This window comes from Hemicordylus capensis, chromosome 16, assembly GCF_027244095.1.
Source record: "Hemicordylus capensis ecotype Gifberg chromosome 16, rHemCap1.1.pri, whole genome shotgun sequence".
Taxonomy (NCBI): domain Eukaryota; kingdom Metazoa; phylum Chordata; class Lepidosauria; order Squamata; family Cordylidae; genus Hemicordylus; species Hemicordylus capensis.
The window spans coordinates 5,182,264-5,200,704 of record NC_069672.1 but is presented as its reverse complement, the minus strand read 5'-3'; the positions used below and the strand labels follow the sequence as shown (position 1 = coordinate 5,200,704).

General features: G+C 45.2%; 1 protein-coding gene across 1 annotated transcript in view; it reads right to left on the bottom strand.

The window, feature by feature from the left end:
• Window positions 1–5,813: 5,813 nt before the first annotated feature.
• LRRC38 (leucine rich repeat containing 38) overlaps window positions 5,814–18,441 on the bottom strand; it is a 29,060-nt gene continuing 16,432 nt past the window's right edge. The window contains 1 exon segment of the mRNA XM_053281283.1: window positions 5,814–13,955. Within this exon segment, the coding sequence (XP_053137258.1) occupies window positions 13,705–13,955 (251 nt within the window). The 3' untranslated portion in view covers window positions 5,814–13,704.

Here is an 18,441-nt window from a genome sequence, read left to right as displayed (position 1 = left end):
AGCTTCCGCAGTCCATTGAAACGAGCCTTTGGTGCGAAGCAAGTTGGTTAGGGGTATATCTAAGTCCGCAAAATGTGGAATGAAACAGTGTGAGTAATTTGCGAAACCCAAAAACCGTTGTACCTCCTTCTTGTTTCATGGAGGTTGCCATGAAACCACCGCTTCAACTGTGTTAGGGTCTATCTCCAAGCCTGAAGTGAAGATCCGATACCCCAACAAGTCTATGACCCGAAGGTTGAACGCACATTTCTCTAATTTGGCGTACAGGTGGTTTTTGTGCAGTCTCTGCAGGACCGCCCTGACATGAGAAACATGGGCCATCGGAGTTGCAGAGTAAATCAAAATATGATCCAAATAAATGACCACAAACTGGTCCAAATAATCTCTGAACACATCATTCATAAAGTGCTGGAAGACCACCGGGGCATTACACAGACCAAACGGCATAACTGTGTGCTCATAATGGCTGAACCGGGTAGAGAATGCGGTTTTCCACTCATCTCCCTCTTTGACTCGGATCAGGTTATAAGCCCCTCTAATTTGGTAAAAATGGTAGTCCCTTTCAACTGCTCTAATAATTCTGATATCAGTGGTAACGGGTGCCGATTACGGATTGTGAGCTTGTTTAGTGCTCGATAATCATTACAGAGTCTCAGCTCGCCGCATTTTTTCTTGACGAATAACACAGGAGCAGATGCTGGGGAGGTAGGAGGTCTTATAAAACCCCATTTCCGATCCCCCCCCCCAAATCCCGTAAAGTCTGAACTTCTGGCTCGGAAAGAGGGTAAATAGGCCTTGCTGGTATCTTTGCCCCGGGGATCAGATCGACCGTATAATCGTATGGTCGATGGGGAGGTAACTGATCTGCCTCTTTCTTATCAAAGACATCAGCAAAGTCCTGATATTTTACTGGCAGGACCAGAGCTGTAGCAGGAGCAGACAAGCAGCTCAGCCCATGGGGTCTTGCCAAACGTGCCTTGAAGTCTGAAACTCCACCAGCTACCCACGAGTATTATGAGAGCATGCGGAGCCAAGCGCTACATCTGTTGCCTGAGTTGGACAGCAATTATGTTGGCAATAAGGAAATGAAAATACCACCTCCCCTAAATTCCATGAAATATGGGGGTCATGGCTCTGCAGCCAGTCCATCCCCAGAACTATGGGATTTGGGGAAATCTCTGCCCCAAAGAATTTGATCCTTTCTATGTGCCCCTGTATTTCCATTGCTACTGGTTCTGTTGTCCGGGTCACAGGCCCTGAGGACAATATGCGGCCATCAATTGTTTCCACTGTAAGGGGTTTCTCCAAAATTCTCCAAACCACCCCCCAGTTCTCCACAATCCAGCAATCCATAAAGGTCCCACTAGAGCCCGAGTCCACCATAGCTTGAGTGGCTATAGGAGACTTTCCAGAGATTCTTAGGGTAACCTGAACAACTAATAAGGTAACCTGAACTAATAAGGTAACATGAATGGACCTGGAACCACACCCCAGCCCTAGGGTCCCTTCTAAGTCTGGGGAGAAGCGTTTCCTGCCAACCACGGGCGTGGAACCTTGGCAGGACATGAATGAGCGAAATGGCCTGCTTGACCGCAATACAAGCAGAGCCCGTCCTTTCTGCGGTGGGTCCTTCTCCTCTAAGGTTAATCTGGGGCAGGTTCCACCCAATTGCATAGGCTTTCCTTCCCCCTTATCAGTTATGGCAGGTATGGGAGGGGGTAATGCTCTAGAAGTACCCACAGGAACTCTACGTGCTGAGGTAGTGGAACGGTGTTGGCGCCTGGTTTCCAGACATCTGTCAATGCGGAGACATAAATCAATTAAAGCTCTCAATGTGCCTGGACATTCTACCCGAGCCAGCTCATCCAAGACCTCCTCAGCCAACCCCTCTTGAAACTGATCTATCAAAGCTGCTTCATTCCAGGTCAGATCTTGGGCTAACAATCTGAAAGAAGTGGCATAATCAGCCACAGACCCGCTCCCTTGCCTTAACCGACAAATCTACCTATTAGCAGTCTCCGCCTTTACAGGATCCTCGAACATTCCCCTGAAGGCAGTTATAAAGGCAGCATAGTTGTTTAACAATGGGCTATTCCCAGTCAGAAGAGGAGTCACCCATTTAGCTGCTGTTCCTGAGAGAAGACTGATAACAAACCCCACCTTGTGGGTGTCCTGAGGAAAGCCTTCTACCCGCAGTTGCATATATAGCTCACATTGAGCCAGAAAAGCAGCAAAGCCAGCAAGAGAGCCATCAAACTTATCAGGAGCTGCAACTGGGCATTTATGCCGAGGTGGGGAGGGGCCAGCATGTACCTGAGCCTGAAGGAAAGTAAAAGCCTGCACCAGGTGGTCAATCTGGGCTTGTAAGGCTTCAGCCATTCTCTACCCAGAGCTGGTAAGTAGGTGTGATAAATAAGGCCGTTTGCAAACAGTCATGAATCTGTTGGTTCAGCTAACCCAATGGGATTTTACAACCCCCCTTCAGTACTTCCCCTGAGAGTAATCAGAAAGCATCAGCGAAACCAAATGAAGGAAAACAAAAGGCTCACAAAGCAATTAGTCAATGGATTAAGGCCCCTGAACTGAAACTAGGTACCCCCCTCTAACACTAACTGAGTAATAAGTGGAAGGAAAAGACAAAACAAGGAATGAAACAAGCGAAGAACACAGAACAAGGAATTAAGGGAACAATGCAGGAAAGTACAGACAAGGCAAACTGTGACACAGAAATGGTTGAAATTCAAGAACACACTATCTGCAGCCAACAGAGTTGCAAACAGCATCAGAGCAAAGAGAGACTGTTGAATGGCTCAAGAGAACCAGCAGCCAATCAGGCTTCCCTGAGTCAGCACTATGGCTTTCTTTCTTGGGATCTCCTACACCTGCGTGACTCCCACTGAGCCTGTCTCTTGAGTCATTGTCTCAAGACAGGTGAAATCCCAGGCTCTTCTCCATCAGAGATCATGTCTGGCAGCTGTTGAGAATCCTCAGCTCCAGAGTCTGGTTTCTCTGCCCAATCTTGTGGCTGTGCCTCTAAGCCCTCACTAGCTGGTAAGTCATCCTGCTCTGACTCTTCTGAGTCAGAAGTCTGAGCCATGACACACTGGTGTATTTCCCAGAATATCAATCACTTTTATTACAGCCATAGGCCATACAAAAAAAATAAAAAGCATTAAAACAAGATATTATACATAGTAAACATAATAAAACAAAATAAAACAGGAAGCTCCCATGAGTTAGACCTTAAACAAGATCTTATTCTGATAGCAACATAAAAGAATTTCACCACCACTTTAGTGACCTCATTATTTTGGTCCTCAAGACAGAAGTTCAAATAAAAAGGGTCGGCTCTTCCTGGAAATTGCTCTAACAAAGGGAATATAAGTTCTTTCCTGTTATGACAGGTAAAGAGAGCAATATAGTGTTTCCCAGAATATGGGGAACTCCTATATCGGGCAGCAGCGATACAGGAAGGTGCTGAAAGGCATCATCTCATACTGCGTGGGAGATGGCAACGGTAAACCCCTCCTGTATTCTACCAAAGACAACCACAGGGCTCTGTGGGCGCCACAAGTCGACAGCACAACAGCCCCATATCCTCAGGGACATAATTTCACAGAGCCCTGCGGTGATGGGCATGCAATTGCCAGAGCTGCGTCAGTACAATCCAGCAACACTTCAGCTTCTGCCAATTTCCTAAGCAACCCCGCTTCTAGGCTTCATGATTTGAAGCTGCAGGGTCGTTCAGGAGACAGAGACATCCCCCTGGGCACTCTCATGGCTGCTTCCTAGCTCTATGCGCACCACACTGTATCTGGGTCATGCTCAGTGGTTTGGTTTCTCGTCTCTTACAGCAGGTACAACTTTTTTTCGTGACAGCAGGAAAGAAGCCAAAACACCAAACTGAGCACTGTGTGTGTGTGGTGGGGTGGAACCAGCAGGGAAGCACAGTTTAACCCTTAGGAACATAGGAAGCTGCCATATACTGAGTCAGAACATTGGACTATCTAGCTCAGTATTGTCTTCACAGATTGGCAGCGGCTTCTCCCAGGTTGCAGGCAGGAGTCTCTCTCAACCCTATCTTGGAGATGCTGCCAGGGAGGAAATTTGGAACCTAGATGCTCTTCCCAGAGCAGCTCCACCCCCTAAGGGAATATCTTACAGTGATCACACTTCTAGTCTCCATTCATTTGCAACCAGGGCAGACCCTGCTTAGCTAAGGGGACAAGTCGTGCTTGCTAGCACAAGAACAACCCTTCCTCATCAGACTTACTTTCCAGTCCCCTCACCATCATATGGGCATAGGCAATCAGGCCATTGGTCCATCTAGCTCAATATTGTCTATGCTGACTGGCGGTGGTTCCAGCCAGGAGTCTCTCCCAGCCCCACTTGTTGATGCTGCCTAGGGTTGCCAAAATTCCATTGCATGAATACAGGTCACAAGTGAAGGGGTGTGTGTCTTGGGGGGGTCATTTGTGGATGGGATCATCCTAGAAGAAACATAGGAACATAGGAAGCTGCCATATACTGAGTCAGGCCATTGGTCTATCTAGCTCAGTATGGTCTACACAGACTGGCAGTGGCTTCTCCAAGGTTGCAGGCAGGAATCTCTCTCAGCCCTATCTTGGAGATGCTGCCAGGGAGGGAACTTGGGACCTTCAGCTCTTCCCAGTGCAACTCCATCCCCTCAGGGGAATATCTTACAGTGCTCACACATCAAGTCTCCCATTCATTTGCAACCAGGGCAGACCCTGCTTAGCTAAGGGGACAAGTCATTGCTTGCTACCACAAGACCAGCTCTCCTCTCCTTGCAGCGGCTTCTCCAAGGTTGCAGGCAGCTCCATCCCCTGAGGGGAATATCTTCCAGTGCTCACACTTCTAGTCTCCCATTTGAATGCAATCAGGGCAGACCCTGCTTAGCTTAAGGAGACAGGTCATGCTTGCTACCACAAGACCAGCTCTTTTCCCTAAAGCCTGAGTAGCAATACATTTGTAAAAAAAAAAAACCAAAACCAACAAAACAAGCCCCATGATTTCAGAAAGCTTCTTGAGGAGAGCTGGTCTTGGATTGTGCTTTTTAATATTTCTAAATTCACTACGAAAATGGTCATGAGCTTATCAATTCTTTCACCACCTCATTTCTTTGAAAAGGGACACCTTTTTAATGGTCCATAACTGCTTTGCAGGTCCAAGGTTTCTTGGTGACGTGGTCACAGCCAACATTGACACCAGGGTTTCTTAACTGTGGGCCCCCAGATTTTGTTGGACTACAACTTCCATCAGTCTCAGCCACAGTCTGAGGATGATGGGAGTTGTAGTCCAACAACATCTGGGGGCCCAAGGTTAAGAAACCCTGATCTACACCACAACACACACACCCCCACACACAAAAATCTGGGGAGGATTCATATGGATGGATGTGGGGCAAGCACTTCCAGATTGGCCCCACCGTCTATATGTTATATCTGTATTCTCACAAGGAGCAGGAAACAGGCACAGATCATGCCGCCATCCCCTGCTAACTGAGCAAAGAGGCACCTTCTTTAAAGTGGTGACTCTCTTTCTTTAGCAGGGGGAGAGCAACTGGCCCTATCCATCCCCAGCACAACATCCCTCCAATGGCTGTTGCTGGTGTCTGTCTTATGTTTCCTTTTTGATTGTGAGCCCTTTGGGGACAGGGATCTGATATATTTACTTATTTATATCTATGTCAACCACTTTGGGAACTTTTGTTGAAAAGCGTTATATAAATATCCGTCATATCCGTATCATCGGTGCTTCTAAAGACGAGACAACACAACACAACTTTGAGATAATTAGAAATATATTCTTTTAATCTTTGTAACCATGGCACTACATTGTGAAAAATAGTTTCTGTTTGGGAGAAAAAGAACTAGGGCCTAAAGTGACCCAGGATATCCTTCTCCACCTCTCACCATCCCACATCATCCAGATTCCCAGCAACAGGGAATAAGATTATGAGCAAGTGGATCTTGGTACATTTGGCTAAACAAACTGGAAAGAGAGGATGGCATTGAAAACGGAAGACAAATCAGAAAGAACTCCATGGAGATGATCTCATGCTCATTTAAAGCAAAGCTGTCATACTCTTGTATAACAGCAGCGGGGGGAATCTTGATGCAATTGTACATAAAATAACGTCACGGTTTATCAATATGCACGTTGGTGATGTTGAAAGGGGGAAAGATACCGGCAGACATCCAGACTAACGCTGTGCTGGCACAATGCACTAAGTTGCACACACACAAGGTCACACATATCTGCACAGATGCTCAGAGTTGGGCTCATGAAAACACTTCTCAGGAACACATACAAGGTTGCACTACAACGCTGTGCCCTCTGTAATGTAATGTATTGTGCAACCTCTCATCTTCTTCCACTAACATAAGGACTAGTCGGGGAGAGACATTATTTTGGTTATGCACATCCTTGCGCTGTGTCCTTGTGTTAGGTAGTAGCATTGTGCTTGCACATCACTAGTCTCAAAGGCGAGCTTCCAGCATCGTGGAACTACGCACAACATCCTTACAAAAACTTTGCACAACTGCAGTGTGAGTCTGGATGTCAGCCATTTAGTCCTGCGTTTGAGTCATATTTTCAATGCCAAGCCTCATCCCGGGAACCTGGAAGTAAGTTTTAAAGAATAGGGTACCCCTGAGCATGTGTAAAGAGTGCCCAACAGTGTTTGAAAGCCAAAGCCTCTAGGCTACAGAACATGGCTTCTCAGCAAGACGTAGCCCAGTGCTTGTATTTTCTTTTTAAAAAACCCACAAATTAAAATGCTACCTTCCGATATTAGCACTCGTGTCCAGTTGAGAACATATAGAACTTATCAGAAGAATAATAAGCAGGGAAGCCAAATGTCAACAAATATAGTACAAAATTGAGAGATAGAAACAGCAGCATTTACAATAAATTGATGCTAATTTTGACTTCTGCTCTGATTCTTCTAAACATATTGCCTTGTGGAGTTTGGGGTTTTTGTTTTGTTTTGGCTAGTTATTCTTTTAAGCTACAGATTTTTGCTTGTTTTAAAATTATTATCTTTTCCTAAAATATATTTTCATTTTTTAAAAAATATACCTATCCTCGTCACAGACTTTTCTGAATTAAAACAAAAAACAAAAAACTTCTGCTATTAAAATCTGTTTTTCTTTTTTGTTTTATTCTTCTGACCAAAGATCTCCGGCCTCTTGCATGGGCGAAGCTGAGTCCAGTTCAGTGAACCTCCTTTCAGAATCCCGAGAGGTACAACAGAAGCTTTGCTCAGTCTTTCTACTGCCAGGAGAGGAGAGCAGAAGCTGTGAATCTGAGCTCCACTTTCTTTTCTTACTTCCTTACTGGCCAACAAGGAAGACATGCATACAAAAAGAGCAGTCCTAATTTTGCAGTGATGTTTGTGCCCTTTGGGTTCTGGCTTGCTCCAGAGCAATGCCATTTCATCGAGGAAAGAGCTGAACAAGAAACTGCTGTTAGTGGATTCCAAAATGAGTGACATTCTGCTCTCATCCATAACCCGTAAATGAGAATTTAACACACACACACACACACACACACACACACACACACACACACACACACACACACCCCTTTGCATAAAAGTGAGCAGAAGGCAGCCCATAAGCACTTCCAAGAATGGAGCCCTTTGGTATTACTAGGGTGTTTACTTTAACACCCCTGAGTTGACTCAACAGACCATCCCCCCCCCGCCCCTCAAATCCAGAATCTATTGACCCATTTACTTTATCAGATCAGGGCACTTGAGCAAGGAAATTGAGGCATGTGTATTCCACAATATCTCACACTGTTGTTCAGATCTACAGCCAATATGTAGTGGCTGTTTGCTTGCTATTTTTTAAAATCTGCCTGGGACCTCTGGCAACCTCTTTAGTTACATCTCAGCACCAACCAAATCAAATTCCAACACCATTCTAACTTTAAAACTTAAAGGTGACCTCATACAAGCAAGTGTGGCTGATCTCACTTCTTGCAAAGAATGTAAGAACATAAGAACAGCCTTGCTGGATCAGGCCCAAGGAAGCCCATCTAGTCCAGCATCCTGTTTCACACAGTAGCCCACCAGATGCCTCTGGTGAGCCCACAGGCAGGAGTTGAGGGCATGCCCTCTCTCCTGCTGTGACTCCCCTGCAACTGGTACTCAGAGGCATCCTGCCTCTGAGGCTGGAGGTGGCCTTTAGCCCTCCGACTAGTAGCCCTCGATAGATCTCTCCTCCATGAAGTTATCCAAACCCCTCTTCAAACCATCCAGGTTGTTGGCTGTCACATCTTGTGGAAGAGAATGCCACAAGTTGATTATGCGTTGTGTGGAAAAAGTACTTCGGTTTGCTGGTCCTAAATTTCCTGGCAATCAATTTCATGGGATGACCCCTGGTTCTAGTGTTATAAGAGAGAGAGAGAAGAATTTCACTCTCTCCACTTTCTCCACACCATGCATGATTTTATAGACCCCTATCATGTCTCCCCACAGTCATCTTTTTTCTGAACTAAATAGCCCCAGGTGTTGTAGCCTTGCCTCATAAGAAAGGTGCTCTAGGCCCTTGATCATCTTGGTCGACCTCTTCTGCACCTTTCCCAGTTCTACAATGTCCTTTTTTAGATGTGGTGACCAGAATTGTACGCAGTACTCCAGGTGTGGCTGCATCATAGTTTTGCATTCTAATATTAGCAGTTTTATTTTCAGTCCCCTTCCTAATGATCCCTAGCATAGAATTGGGCTATTTCACAGCTTTTTCACTTTAGGAACGTGAACGTGACGAAGACCAAAATGTTTACGGTATTGCATGGAGGACTCATCACCAGATTGTGGATCGAAGTAATCCTGTTCCTCTACCATAGTCCCCAATCTATAGGTTGGTTCACACAAAACACAGGTGGCTACAAAGCAGATGGTGTAGGGCAGGCTTGCTAGTGGACGGACAAAGAAGGCCGGGAGATCATCGGGGCCTTGCTGGGACGCCCGGACAGGAAGCTCAACTTGGCTGCTTCAATAAACCGAGATATGTGATTGCCTGCAGTGCCAGATTAAGGTTTCCTCTAAGTTTTGGGCTGGGGGGACCTCAGGTTTCCCACTATGTGTGAACTCAGCCTATCAATCTGATGATATACCCCTGTGGCAATGTCATTCCATGAACTGATTATATTATGTCTCTGCTTAAAAATGGACAGCAATTGGAGAGAGAGGAGCTCATGTAGGATTTCAGGAAGGGAAGGAGGAGTGGGCGGAGGGACCATATGCTTAATTTTTCATTCCAGTGAGATTAATATGGACAATTTAATTGTGTTTTCTTGGACTTGGTGTGATAGGACTTGGTGTGACAGAACAGTCACGGTTTCAGCGCATCTCTTCTTTTTCAAGGGCAGTTCTAGGATAAAGCAGAGCCGAAATGTCAAAGCTAAGCATGTTAACCTCTGGGGCTACTCAGCATTTATATCCACAGTATGCAAGAGCAAACAAAGCATCTAATTCTTATATATTTGTTTAAGAGCAGCTGTCAGGGTTTTAAACATTTGGCCATTCTCTCCTGCAAAGTTCACTGTCAAAGGGGTCAGTTGGTCTTTAGCGTCTCTTGGAACAATATTGTGGAAGAAACATCCCCAATCCTATAAGCATAGTTTACATGTAGAATGTGTGTGTGTGTACATATACACATGCAACTGTGTATGGACTTGTTTAAGTGCTTCAGACACAAAAATTTAGAGTAATCCTTCATGTGTAGAGTAATCATGTGTAGAGTAATCCTTCATTCCACAAACACAGGCCCACTGGCTGAAAACCTAACCAAGCACTCATGCTTCCGAAGAGTCCCAAACTAATGTTGCACCAGTGCTAGGGTATGTGTGGGGCAGGGTGGATTTCAACAGCCTCCTCTTCTCCAGGAAACCCTCTGTGTCACTTGAAAAGATGTCCCCGAAGGCTGTGTGACCCCAAGGGACATGTTTCAGGTGGCACAGAGGGCTTCCTGGGGAATGGGAGGGCAGCAAAAATTGCCACTCCCTCGGTGCAGTTAGTTGGGAAGTTCTGTTAGGCTGCTCTCTCACTGCACCAGTGGTGGTTCCTGTCCTCGGTAAATTCCTGTCCCAGTGCTGTCCCTATTTTTGCCTCTTGGGATGCCTTTTTAAAATGCGACTAGTGTTTCCACATTTTTTTAGGCGATTGCCTTCTAACTCAGGTCTACAGACCTTAAACCTCTACGCTGGGCTTGATGTATACATGTATGTATACACAGATACATGAAAAAGTACATGTGCGATCATTCCAGCATCATGCCTGGTATTCTACACACCACTGAAACTCATTTTCAATGCTGTAGGAGCATCATGCGTCCCTAGAACATTAACTAAAAGGAAATATTATTGTTTTCAAAACAACTCAGGAGAGGTTGTGGGCGAGTAAAATAATACTGCTTGAACAGGCAGAGAAGCCAAAAGCAGCACATTATGGAGTGAGGCAGGAGCTTGAATATGAGATGTCCCTATTTCCATCTGTGAAATGTTGGAGGGGACGATCCTCATAACACATCTGGAAGGGAAGCCTGTTTTGTTAGCCCCGTATTGTTAGCCTGATGTTGAGCTGCCGTGGGTTGCAGGAGGCCACCTAGAATACGCCTGGCAGAAGGGAGAAGACCAGATTTTTCAGGATACCAAAATCTGCGGCGAAATGCAGAGGAGGGATAATTTTTAAAAATAGCCCTTCTTGAGGATGCCTTGTCCACTCCTGTTGGGAAGGTGGGCAATACACTTTGTGTACAACGGCCAATCAAAACTCAACTTTGGTTCCCAAGGAGAAGAGCTCAACAAGGAGTATCTCAAAGGTCCACCCATTTTGAACGAGTTTGATTTGGTTCCAATACTAGCACAAGCTTCGGAACAAAGCAGGTAACATCCGTCACTTTGGGGGGCTGTTTCTGTTGCTTCCCATTCTTCTGTGTCCTTCTCCTCTGCACTACCTGACATTGGTGAGTGTATGGGTGAGTGATAGCTTCAAAAACCGGAAAGGAGTGTTGCATTCCTTTAGAGTATGAAAAGGGTTAATTACCAAAATGGTGGGGAGGGGACCTTGGCATGAGCCAGGGCCCCAGATCTTTTCAGTACCTAGCATTATAAGTCAGGGATTTTCCCTGTGTTTATTCCTTGGTTGGGTAATTTACACCAGGCACCAGTATCACATTTCCAAACAGAGCTAGCAATGCCCCTGATAGGAAGCAGCCATATAAAGGAGAAAGGGGACTGCAACCCTCCTGCAGATGTTGGACTACAACTCCCATCATCCCTGTCTATCCCAGATTGTGAGCCCTTTGGGGACAGGGAGCCATTTTATCTATCTCTGTAAACCACTTTGGGAACTTTTGTTGAAAAATGGTATATAAATATTCATGGTACCTCTCCATAGAGGATTTGCATACTGTAGGAATTGAGCAAGCCAGGAAGTTAGTTAAGCAACGTGTCCTGGATATAGAAGTTCAACAAGAAGGTGCATGGCTCAAGCAGGGTTTATACTTAGGGAGTCGAGCTATTAATCTTAAACCAGCTAAATATTTTGATGTGGTGCTTGTCCCTAAATTTAGATGAGCCCTCACTTTAGCACGTTTAAATGTTCTTCCTACAGCAGTATTGGATGGCAGGTTCAAGGGAGTTCCGCTATTTTTACGTCTTTGCCCATGTGGCAAAGGGGTTATAGAATCCACCTCGCACGTTATTCTTTATTGTGATTTTTATAGGGAACCCCGTTTAAGACTTTTATCTCCTATGTTAGACAATTTGCCTGGCCGGTCTGATGAATTTTATTTAAATTATCTTTTAATTAATGAGGACACTGATATTATTTCTGTTATGGCCAAGTTTTGTTATATTATTTGTAAAATATGTACTGGTTTATTGTAAATGTTTGCTGGTCAATGACCCAATAAACTTATAACCTATTCATGGTACAACCCCTGCTAACCGGGCAAAGAGGCGCCTTTTAAAAGTGGTGATTCTCTTTATTTGGCAGGGGGAGAGCAAATGGCCCTATCCATCCCCAGTACATCAACCGTCCAGAGGCTGTTGCTGGTGTCTTATCTTATACTGGCTACGGGGAGCCATTCTATTTATTTATTTATTTATTTCTATGTAAACCACTTTGGAAACTTTTGTTGAAAAGTGGTATATAAATATTTGTATTAGTGTTGGTGTACAGGCAGACCTTGTTATTTGTGGGGGTTCCATTCCTCGCCTACTACCACGAGAAACAAAACCACAAGTAATGTGGCATTATGCCTACGGGGAAAGGGGGTTTAGGATCCAGAATGGACCAAAAAGGGTGTGTGTGTGTGCGCGCGTGTGTGAAAAAACGAGCAAAAAAAAAAAGGTGAAAATAATTAAAATTATTTACTATACCATGCTCTGGAATGCCCTGCAATCCACGGAATGCCCCCCCAACTGCCAAAAATCGCTGGAATTTTATTCATTTATTTATTTTTAAAGCAATGAGCCACAAAATGCTCCCTATGAGAGCATCTCCTTCTCCGTTTGTTTTCAGGAAGAACCTCAAGACTCTCCTGTTTCCGCAGGCTTTTCATTAGAATTAATTTTAATATTTTTAAAACTTGTTCTAATATCTATTTTATTCTATTGTTTTCAGCGTCATGCATTTTCATTTGCAACTTTTAAATATTTTCAATGTTGTACACCGCCTAGAGATGTACATAGCAGGCGGCATAGAAATATGATAAATAAATGAATAAAATAAATAAAATGGTTCCTCCTGACTCCCGCTGGGCTCCTCCTGACAAAATAGCAGCCGGAAGTTACCTCCACAGTCACTCCCGGCGTTCTAGGAACTGCGGATATGTGATATGAAACCGGGTGTCTATTAGACACCCATGAATACGTGAAACCGCGGACACAGAGTCCACGTATAACGAGGTTTGCCTGTAGTAGTAGTCGTTGTAGTAGTAGTAGAAGTTGTATTGGCCACTAGGTGTCTGGAAATGATGGGAGCTGTGGTCCACCTACTGGAGGGCCAAAGTATTGAAGCCATGATATAACGGCTCCTTTCATGCGATCGTCTGCATTCTGTTCTTCCTAGGGTGGAAGAGGATGGAGAGACGTGGCAGTAGCAACTGTGCCACTCCTCTAAGATAATCACACGTTCAGAGGGGCTTTCTGTTCTGGTCTATTCCAAAACTTGGAGGTCAGGTGGTGGTGTGGGGGTGAGATTGTGTGTACTGATGCCAGTTGCATGACCTTGTGAACTGTGATTCTGTGGGATCAGCATATCCATCTTCAGACACCAAAGTATGATGCATTTATAAGAATCTGGAGAATCTGAAGCAGCGGTGGACGAACCAGAAAAGCTACAGTAGCAGGGATGCTGAGGTCAAGAGGAAGGTTGCGTTCCAGTGCATGAAGATGCCGGGTCTGTAACCTGGTGCAGATGTATCTGAATCTGCCTCTGTAAGTTCTTCCCTTCTTCTGTGATGAACAGTGGATTGCATCAAGGGTTCTAATCAGGTACGGTTACATTTTTCCCCACACACCTTTTTCTATTTCCCTCCGGTACCCACGGAGAAATCCCACTGAACATCAGGAAGGGATCTTCAGCCCTTAGACATGTGGTTGTCCTTTCCCCCCTTTCTTGGGAGCATCAGCGACTGACCTGCTGATCTCTAAATGGAAGGGGCTTCAGTCATCTTCATCTTCATCTTCATCATCGTCTTTACTTGGGGCACATCTTTGGAAGCAGTTAACAATCAGAGCCAAAACGAAGCTTGAGACAATCGCAGCAATAGAGACCGCAACCCCAGAGAAGATGATGATAATAAGGTCTCTGAGTGACAAGCTAAATTTGCAGTCCCTGAAGCTGTCCTCTGATAATTCACTGAGGAAGATTTTTCTGTCCTCCACAGGGACAGTGCACTGGATTTCATCGAGACCTGCATAGTGGAAGAGAGAAAGTTGAAAGAACAGTGACCAATAGAGAAAACCCCCTCAGAAGAATAAGATTCAAAATGACCTTGACAGAATGGAAAATTGGGCTGAAACAAACAAAATAATATTCGGCAGAGATATACGTAAAGTTCTGCATGCGAGGGTGAGAATCAAATGGACAGATATAGGCTAGGACAGGCCTTGACAAATTTCCTTTGGGTCTTTGGGAACCAGACAACTTGACAAAATTACTGGACTTAGTTATGGACATTGTGGAGGGGAAGGATAAGAACGTAAGAACATAAGAACAGCCCTGCTGGATCAGGCCCAAGGAAGCCCAACTAGTCCAGCATCCTGTTTCGCACAGTGGCCCACCAGATGCCGCTGGAAGCCACAGGCAGGAGTTGAGGGCATGCCCTCTCTCCTGCTGTTACTCCCCTGCAACTGGGACTCAGAGGCATCCTGCCTCTGAGGCTGGAGGTGGCCTATAGCCCTCTGACTAGCAGCCCTTGATAGACCTCCATGAGGTTATCCAAACCCCTCTTTAAGCCATCCAGAAAATGGCAGAGAATTCCACAAGTGGTAGAGAATTTCACAAGGGTAAGTAGACTTCTCTTTATCCCCTTTACAAGCAGGTACCCTTAGACCAGAAACAGGGTTGCCTGGAGCAAGTACATATTTTATTAAATAACTCTGCCTCTGAATATCGTAGTCTAAGCACCATGGTTAAATTTCTAGGCAGCATGGCTCCCTGGTGCCTGGGATTTGTCAAGCCTTGGGATAGGAGATACCTGGCTTGTTAGTAAAGGTAAAGTGTGCCATCGAGTCGGTGACGACTCCTGGCACCCACAGAGCCCTGTGGTTGTCTTTGGTAGAATACAGGAGGGGTTGACCATTGCCTCCTCCCTCACAGTATGAGATGATGCCTTTCAGCATCTTCCTATATCGCTGCTGCCCGATAGAGGGGTTTCCCATAGTCTGGCTTGATAGTAAGGTAAAGTGTGCCGTCAAGTCCATTTCAACTCCTGGCGCCCACAGAGCCCTGTGGTTTTCGTTGGTTGACAGGAGGGGTTGACCATTCCCTCCTTCCATGCAGTATGAGATGATGCCTTTCGGCATCTTCTTATATCGCTGCTGCCCGATATAGTACCAGCGGGGATTCGAACCGGCAGCCTCATGCTTGCTAGGCAAGTCATTTCCCCACTGCGCCATTAGGTGGTTGGCTTGGTAGTAGCAGATGTGAAAAGGATCTCGGGATTGCAGTTGATCAGAAGCGGAACATGAGTCACCAGTGTAATGCTGCTGAAAAAAAGGCTAGTGCAATTTTAGGCTGCATTAATAGAACCAGAATTTTCGATCACAAGAAGGTCCGCTTTACACCACACTAGTGAGACCTACCGATCTAGTCCGTCCATCCATCCACCTAACTACCTACCTACGTTTAATGTTGAGAGATCTGACCACTGATCTCTCATGTCACATATAACTCAGCCCTAAACCAGACAGGATGGGCTTGGGAAAACACAGCAGCCCATTGCTTTTAGATCCACTTAATGCAGTTTACATGCTGGGGATTATTGCATACAATTCTGGTCACCACATCTAAAAAAGGACATTGTAGAACCGGGAAAGGTACAGAAGAGGGCAACCAAGATGATCAAGGGCCCAGAGCACCTTCCTTACGAGGCAAGGCTACCAACACTTAGGGCTTGTTAGATTAGAAAAAAGGATGACTGAGGGGAGACATGATAAAGGTCCATAAAATCATGCCTGGTGTGGAGAAAGTGGAGAGAGAGAAATTCTTCTCCCTCTTGCATAACACTAGAACCAGGGGTCATCCCATGAAATGGATTGCCGAGAAATTTAGGACCAACAAACGGAAGTACTTTTTCACACAATGCATAATCCACTTGTGGAGTTCTCTGCCACGAGATGTGGTGACAGCCAACAACCTGGATGGCTTGAAGAGGGGTTTGGATCACTTCATGGAGGAGAGATCTATCAAGGGCTACTAGTAGGAGGGCTAAAGGCCACCTCCAGCCTCAAAGGCAGGATGTTTCTGAATCCCAGTTGCAGGGGATCAACAGCAGGAGGGAGGGCATGCCCTCAACTCCTGCCTGTAGGTTTCCAGCGGCATCTGGTGGGCCACTGTGTGAAACAGGATGCTGGACTAGATGGGCTTCCTTGGGCCTCATCCAGCAGGGCTGTTCTTATGGGAGGGGAAGGGGCAGTGGCCCTAACTTTCTGCTGCTAAAGCCTTATGTTTGAAAGACTAGCAGTTGTGAGGGGGGGAGAAGAGACATGAGTACATAATTAGAGATAAACCAGAAGTGAATCATTGCAACATATTGCAGATTAAAATGAACAGGAAGGCTGGAGATACAAGAGAGAGGGGACAGATCAGTCTGAGATTAACTGTGGAACAGCTCTGGGGGGGAGATGGGAGGCCTGGAGAGATTCCAGTTCCAAGTTGAGAGATGGCAAAAAAATCCACCCAGATCTGAAGGCCTGGTGGAGACATTTCCTAGACCTGGTGCTCAACTTGTGTGGGGAAGGAGCAGCACCCGTCAGCACCATGTAGGCTTTATTAACTGATGTTTCTGAACAGGCACAGAGGGCATACCTGCTCTTCCTGAGACCAGGTATCTCTGAAGTACAACTTGAAAGAATAATCTTTTCCCTGCTTCGTGTCAATGACATTGTTCCTCAACTCCATCATTTTATTTCTCCATCGTTTGTTTAGAATAGTATGTATGTTTATTGCGGTCACAGACCAGATTAACAAACAACTACAATTAATAACATTAATAAAGAAGTTCAAAAATTTCAAAAGTTTACAAAATCACAAACTGTTCAAATTACAAATACAGTCTTTACGGAGCTTCAACACCACAAAACAAAACTTTGCCACATGACCTGAAATTACAGGTTTAAATATCGGTCAGCATAATTTCCAAATAAAATTGGTCTGTGTGACCAGGATAAGTGGCTAAAATAGGAGCAATAAATTTGGTGTGAGTGTCCTTATAAAACTGGCAATAAAGAATAACAGGGTGATAGACTCTATATCCCATGAGCCGCAGAGACTGCAGCTCATCATAAGGAAGTCGTTTGAATTTACCATCAAGTACTGCCGAAGGGAGAATGTTCAATTGCACGAGGGTCAAAAATCTCCTAAATTTTGGTACCAAGATCTGGTCTAAATATTCAGCCGGTTTTAAAATTTGAGAACCTAAGTAAATTCCCTTGGGTAACCGTGTGGACTCCTCCTGCAAATCTATATCTCGGAGCCGTTGCTTCACAAAGCAAAGCACCTGCTCTAATCCTTGCCCAATAAGATCTTGAGAAGAGCCCAAGTGATGCAATTTTAATTTCAGAGCTGATTTCCATTTGGAAATGAAACTGTCTCATAACATCGGTTGTTTAGATGCAGATGCTACTGATTTTATAAAACAAAAAGAAGAAGCAGGAACAGGAAATGATGGCGCTGAAGAAGAAAGTCGGTGGGAGATGGTTGGAATAAAGGTGGCCTTTCTTCATTGAAATGCTTTAAAGAATTCCATTCTTTATTCTTTTTTCTAATACCATGGGTTATCCTGGGATTCAACTATATCACTGGAGGCTCTATCATCAATGAGCTGATCAGCAATCTAGTTGGTCATCTGTACTTTTCCTTAATGTTTAAATACCCAGTAGACTTGGGAGGAAGAAATTTCACATCCACACCTCAATTTCTGCACCACTGACTGTCCAACAGGAGAGGTCTGGGTCTGGAAGAAATTCTTCTTCCAATAATTTAAAAATCTTTCCCTTTTTCAGTCTAAATAATCTCTCAGGAGTGCAACCTCTCCTGTCCCTAATTTGAAATTCTCTCCTGCGCCAATCACATCACTTCTTAAACCATTCAGCTGATTGGGGGAAACTTCCTCAGATCTCCATTGCCAACCAGCCAATGTCCTGAGAAACAAAAGCAAAATGTCAGAGTGGATGTGAGGTTTCAGCTTCAGCAAGAAAAGAGCAAGGTAGGTTTTTTTAAAAGCACTTCAGTTGTTCTGGTGAATTTTAGGGAGGATGTTCTAAATAGCCCAGCCTGAGGCCCTCAGAAAACACAGCTGTAAATTTAGCAACTGCATCATATCTTAACTTGGACTACTCACATGTTTTGCAAGGAGAAGCTCTCTTTGGAAAGCTAGCAAGGGTCCGATCGGTCCAAAGCATCTGCTCCAATGGTCCCTGTGGGCATCAGGGATGTGCAAACCAGCTTGAGTTTGAGCCGGTTTGCCATCAAATCTGGCCGGTTCGAGGGCTCACCCTCGAGCTGAACCCAACCCGGTTTGGTTTGAACTCGAGCCGAACCACTCCAGCCGGTCCAGGGGTTCTAATGGGGGGGGGATCTTTTAAAAAGAAACTCACCACCTCTGTGGGGCACTGCTGTGGTCGTGGGGGGGATGTCTCCGGGGGCTCCCCCTCCCCAATGGCCTCCTCCCGATC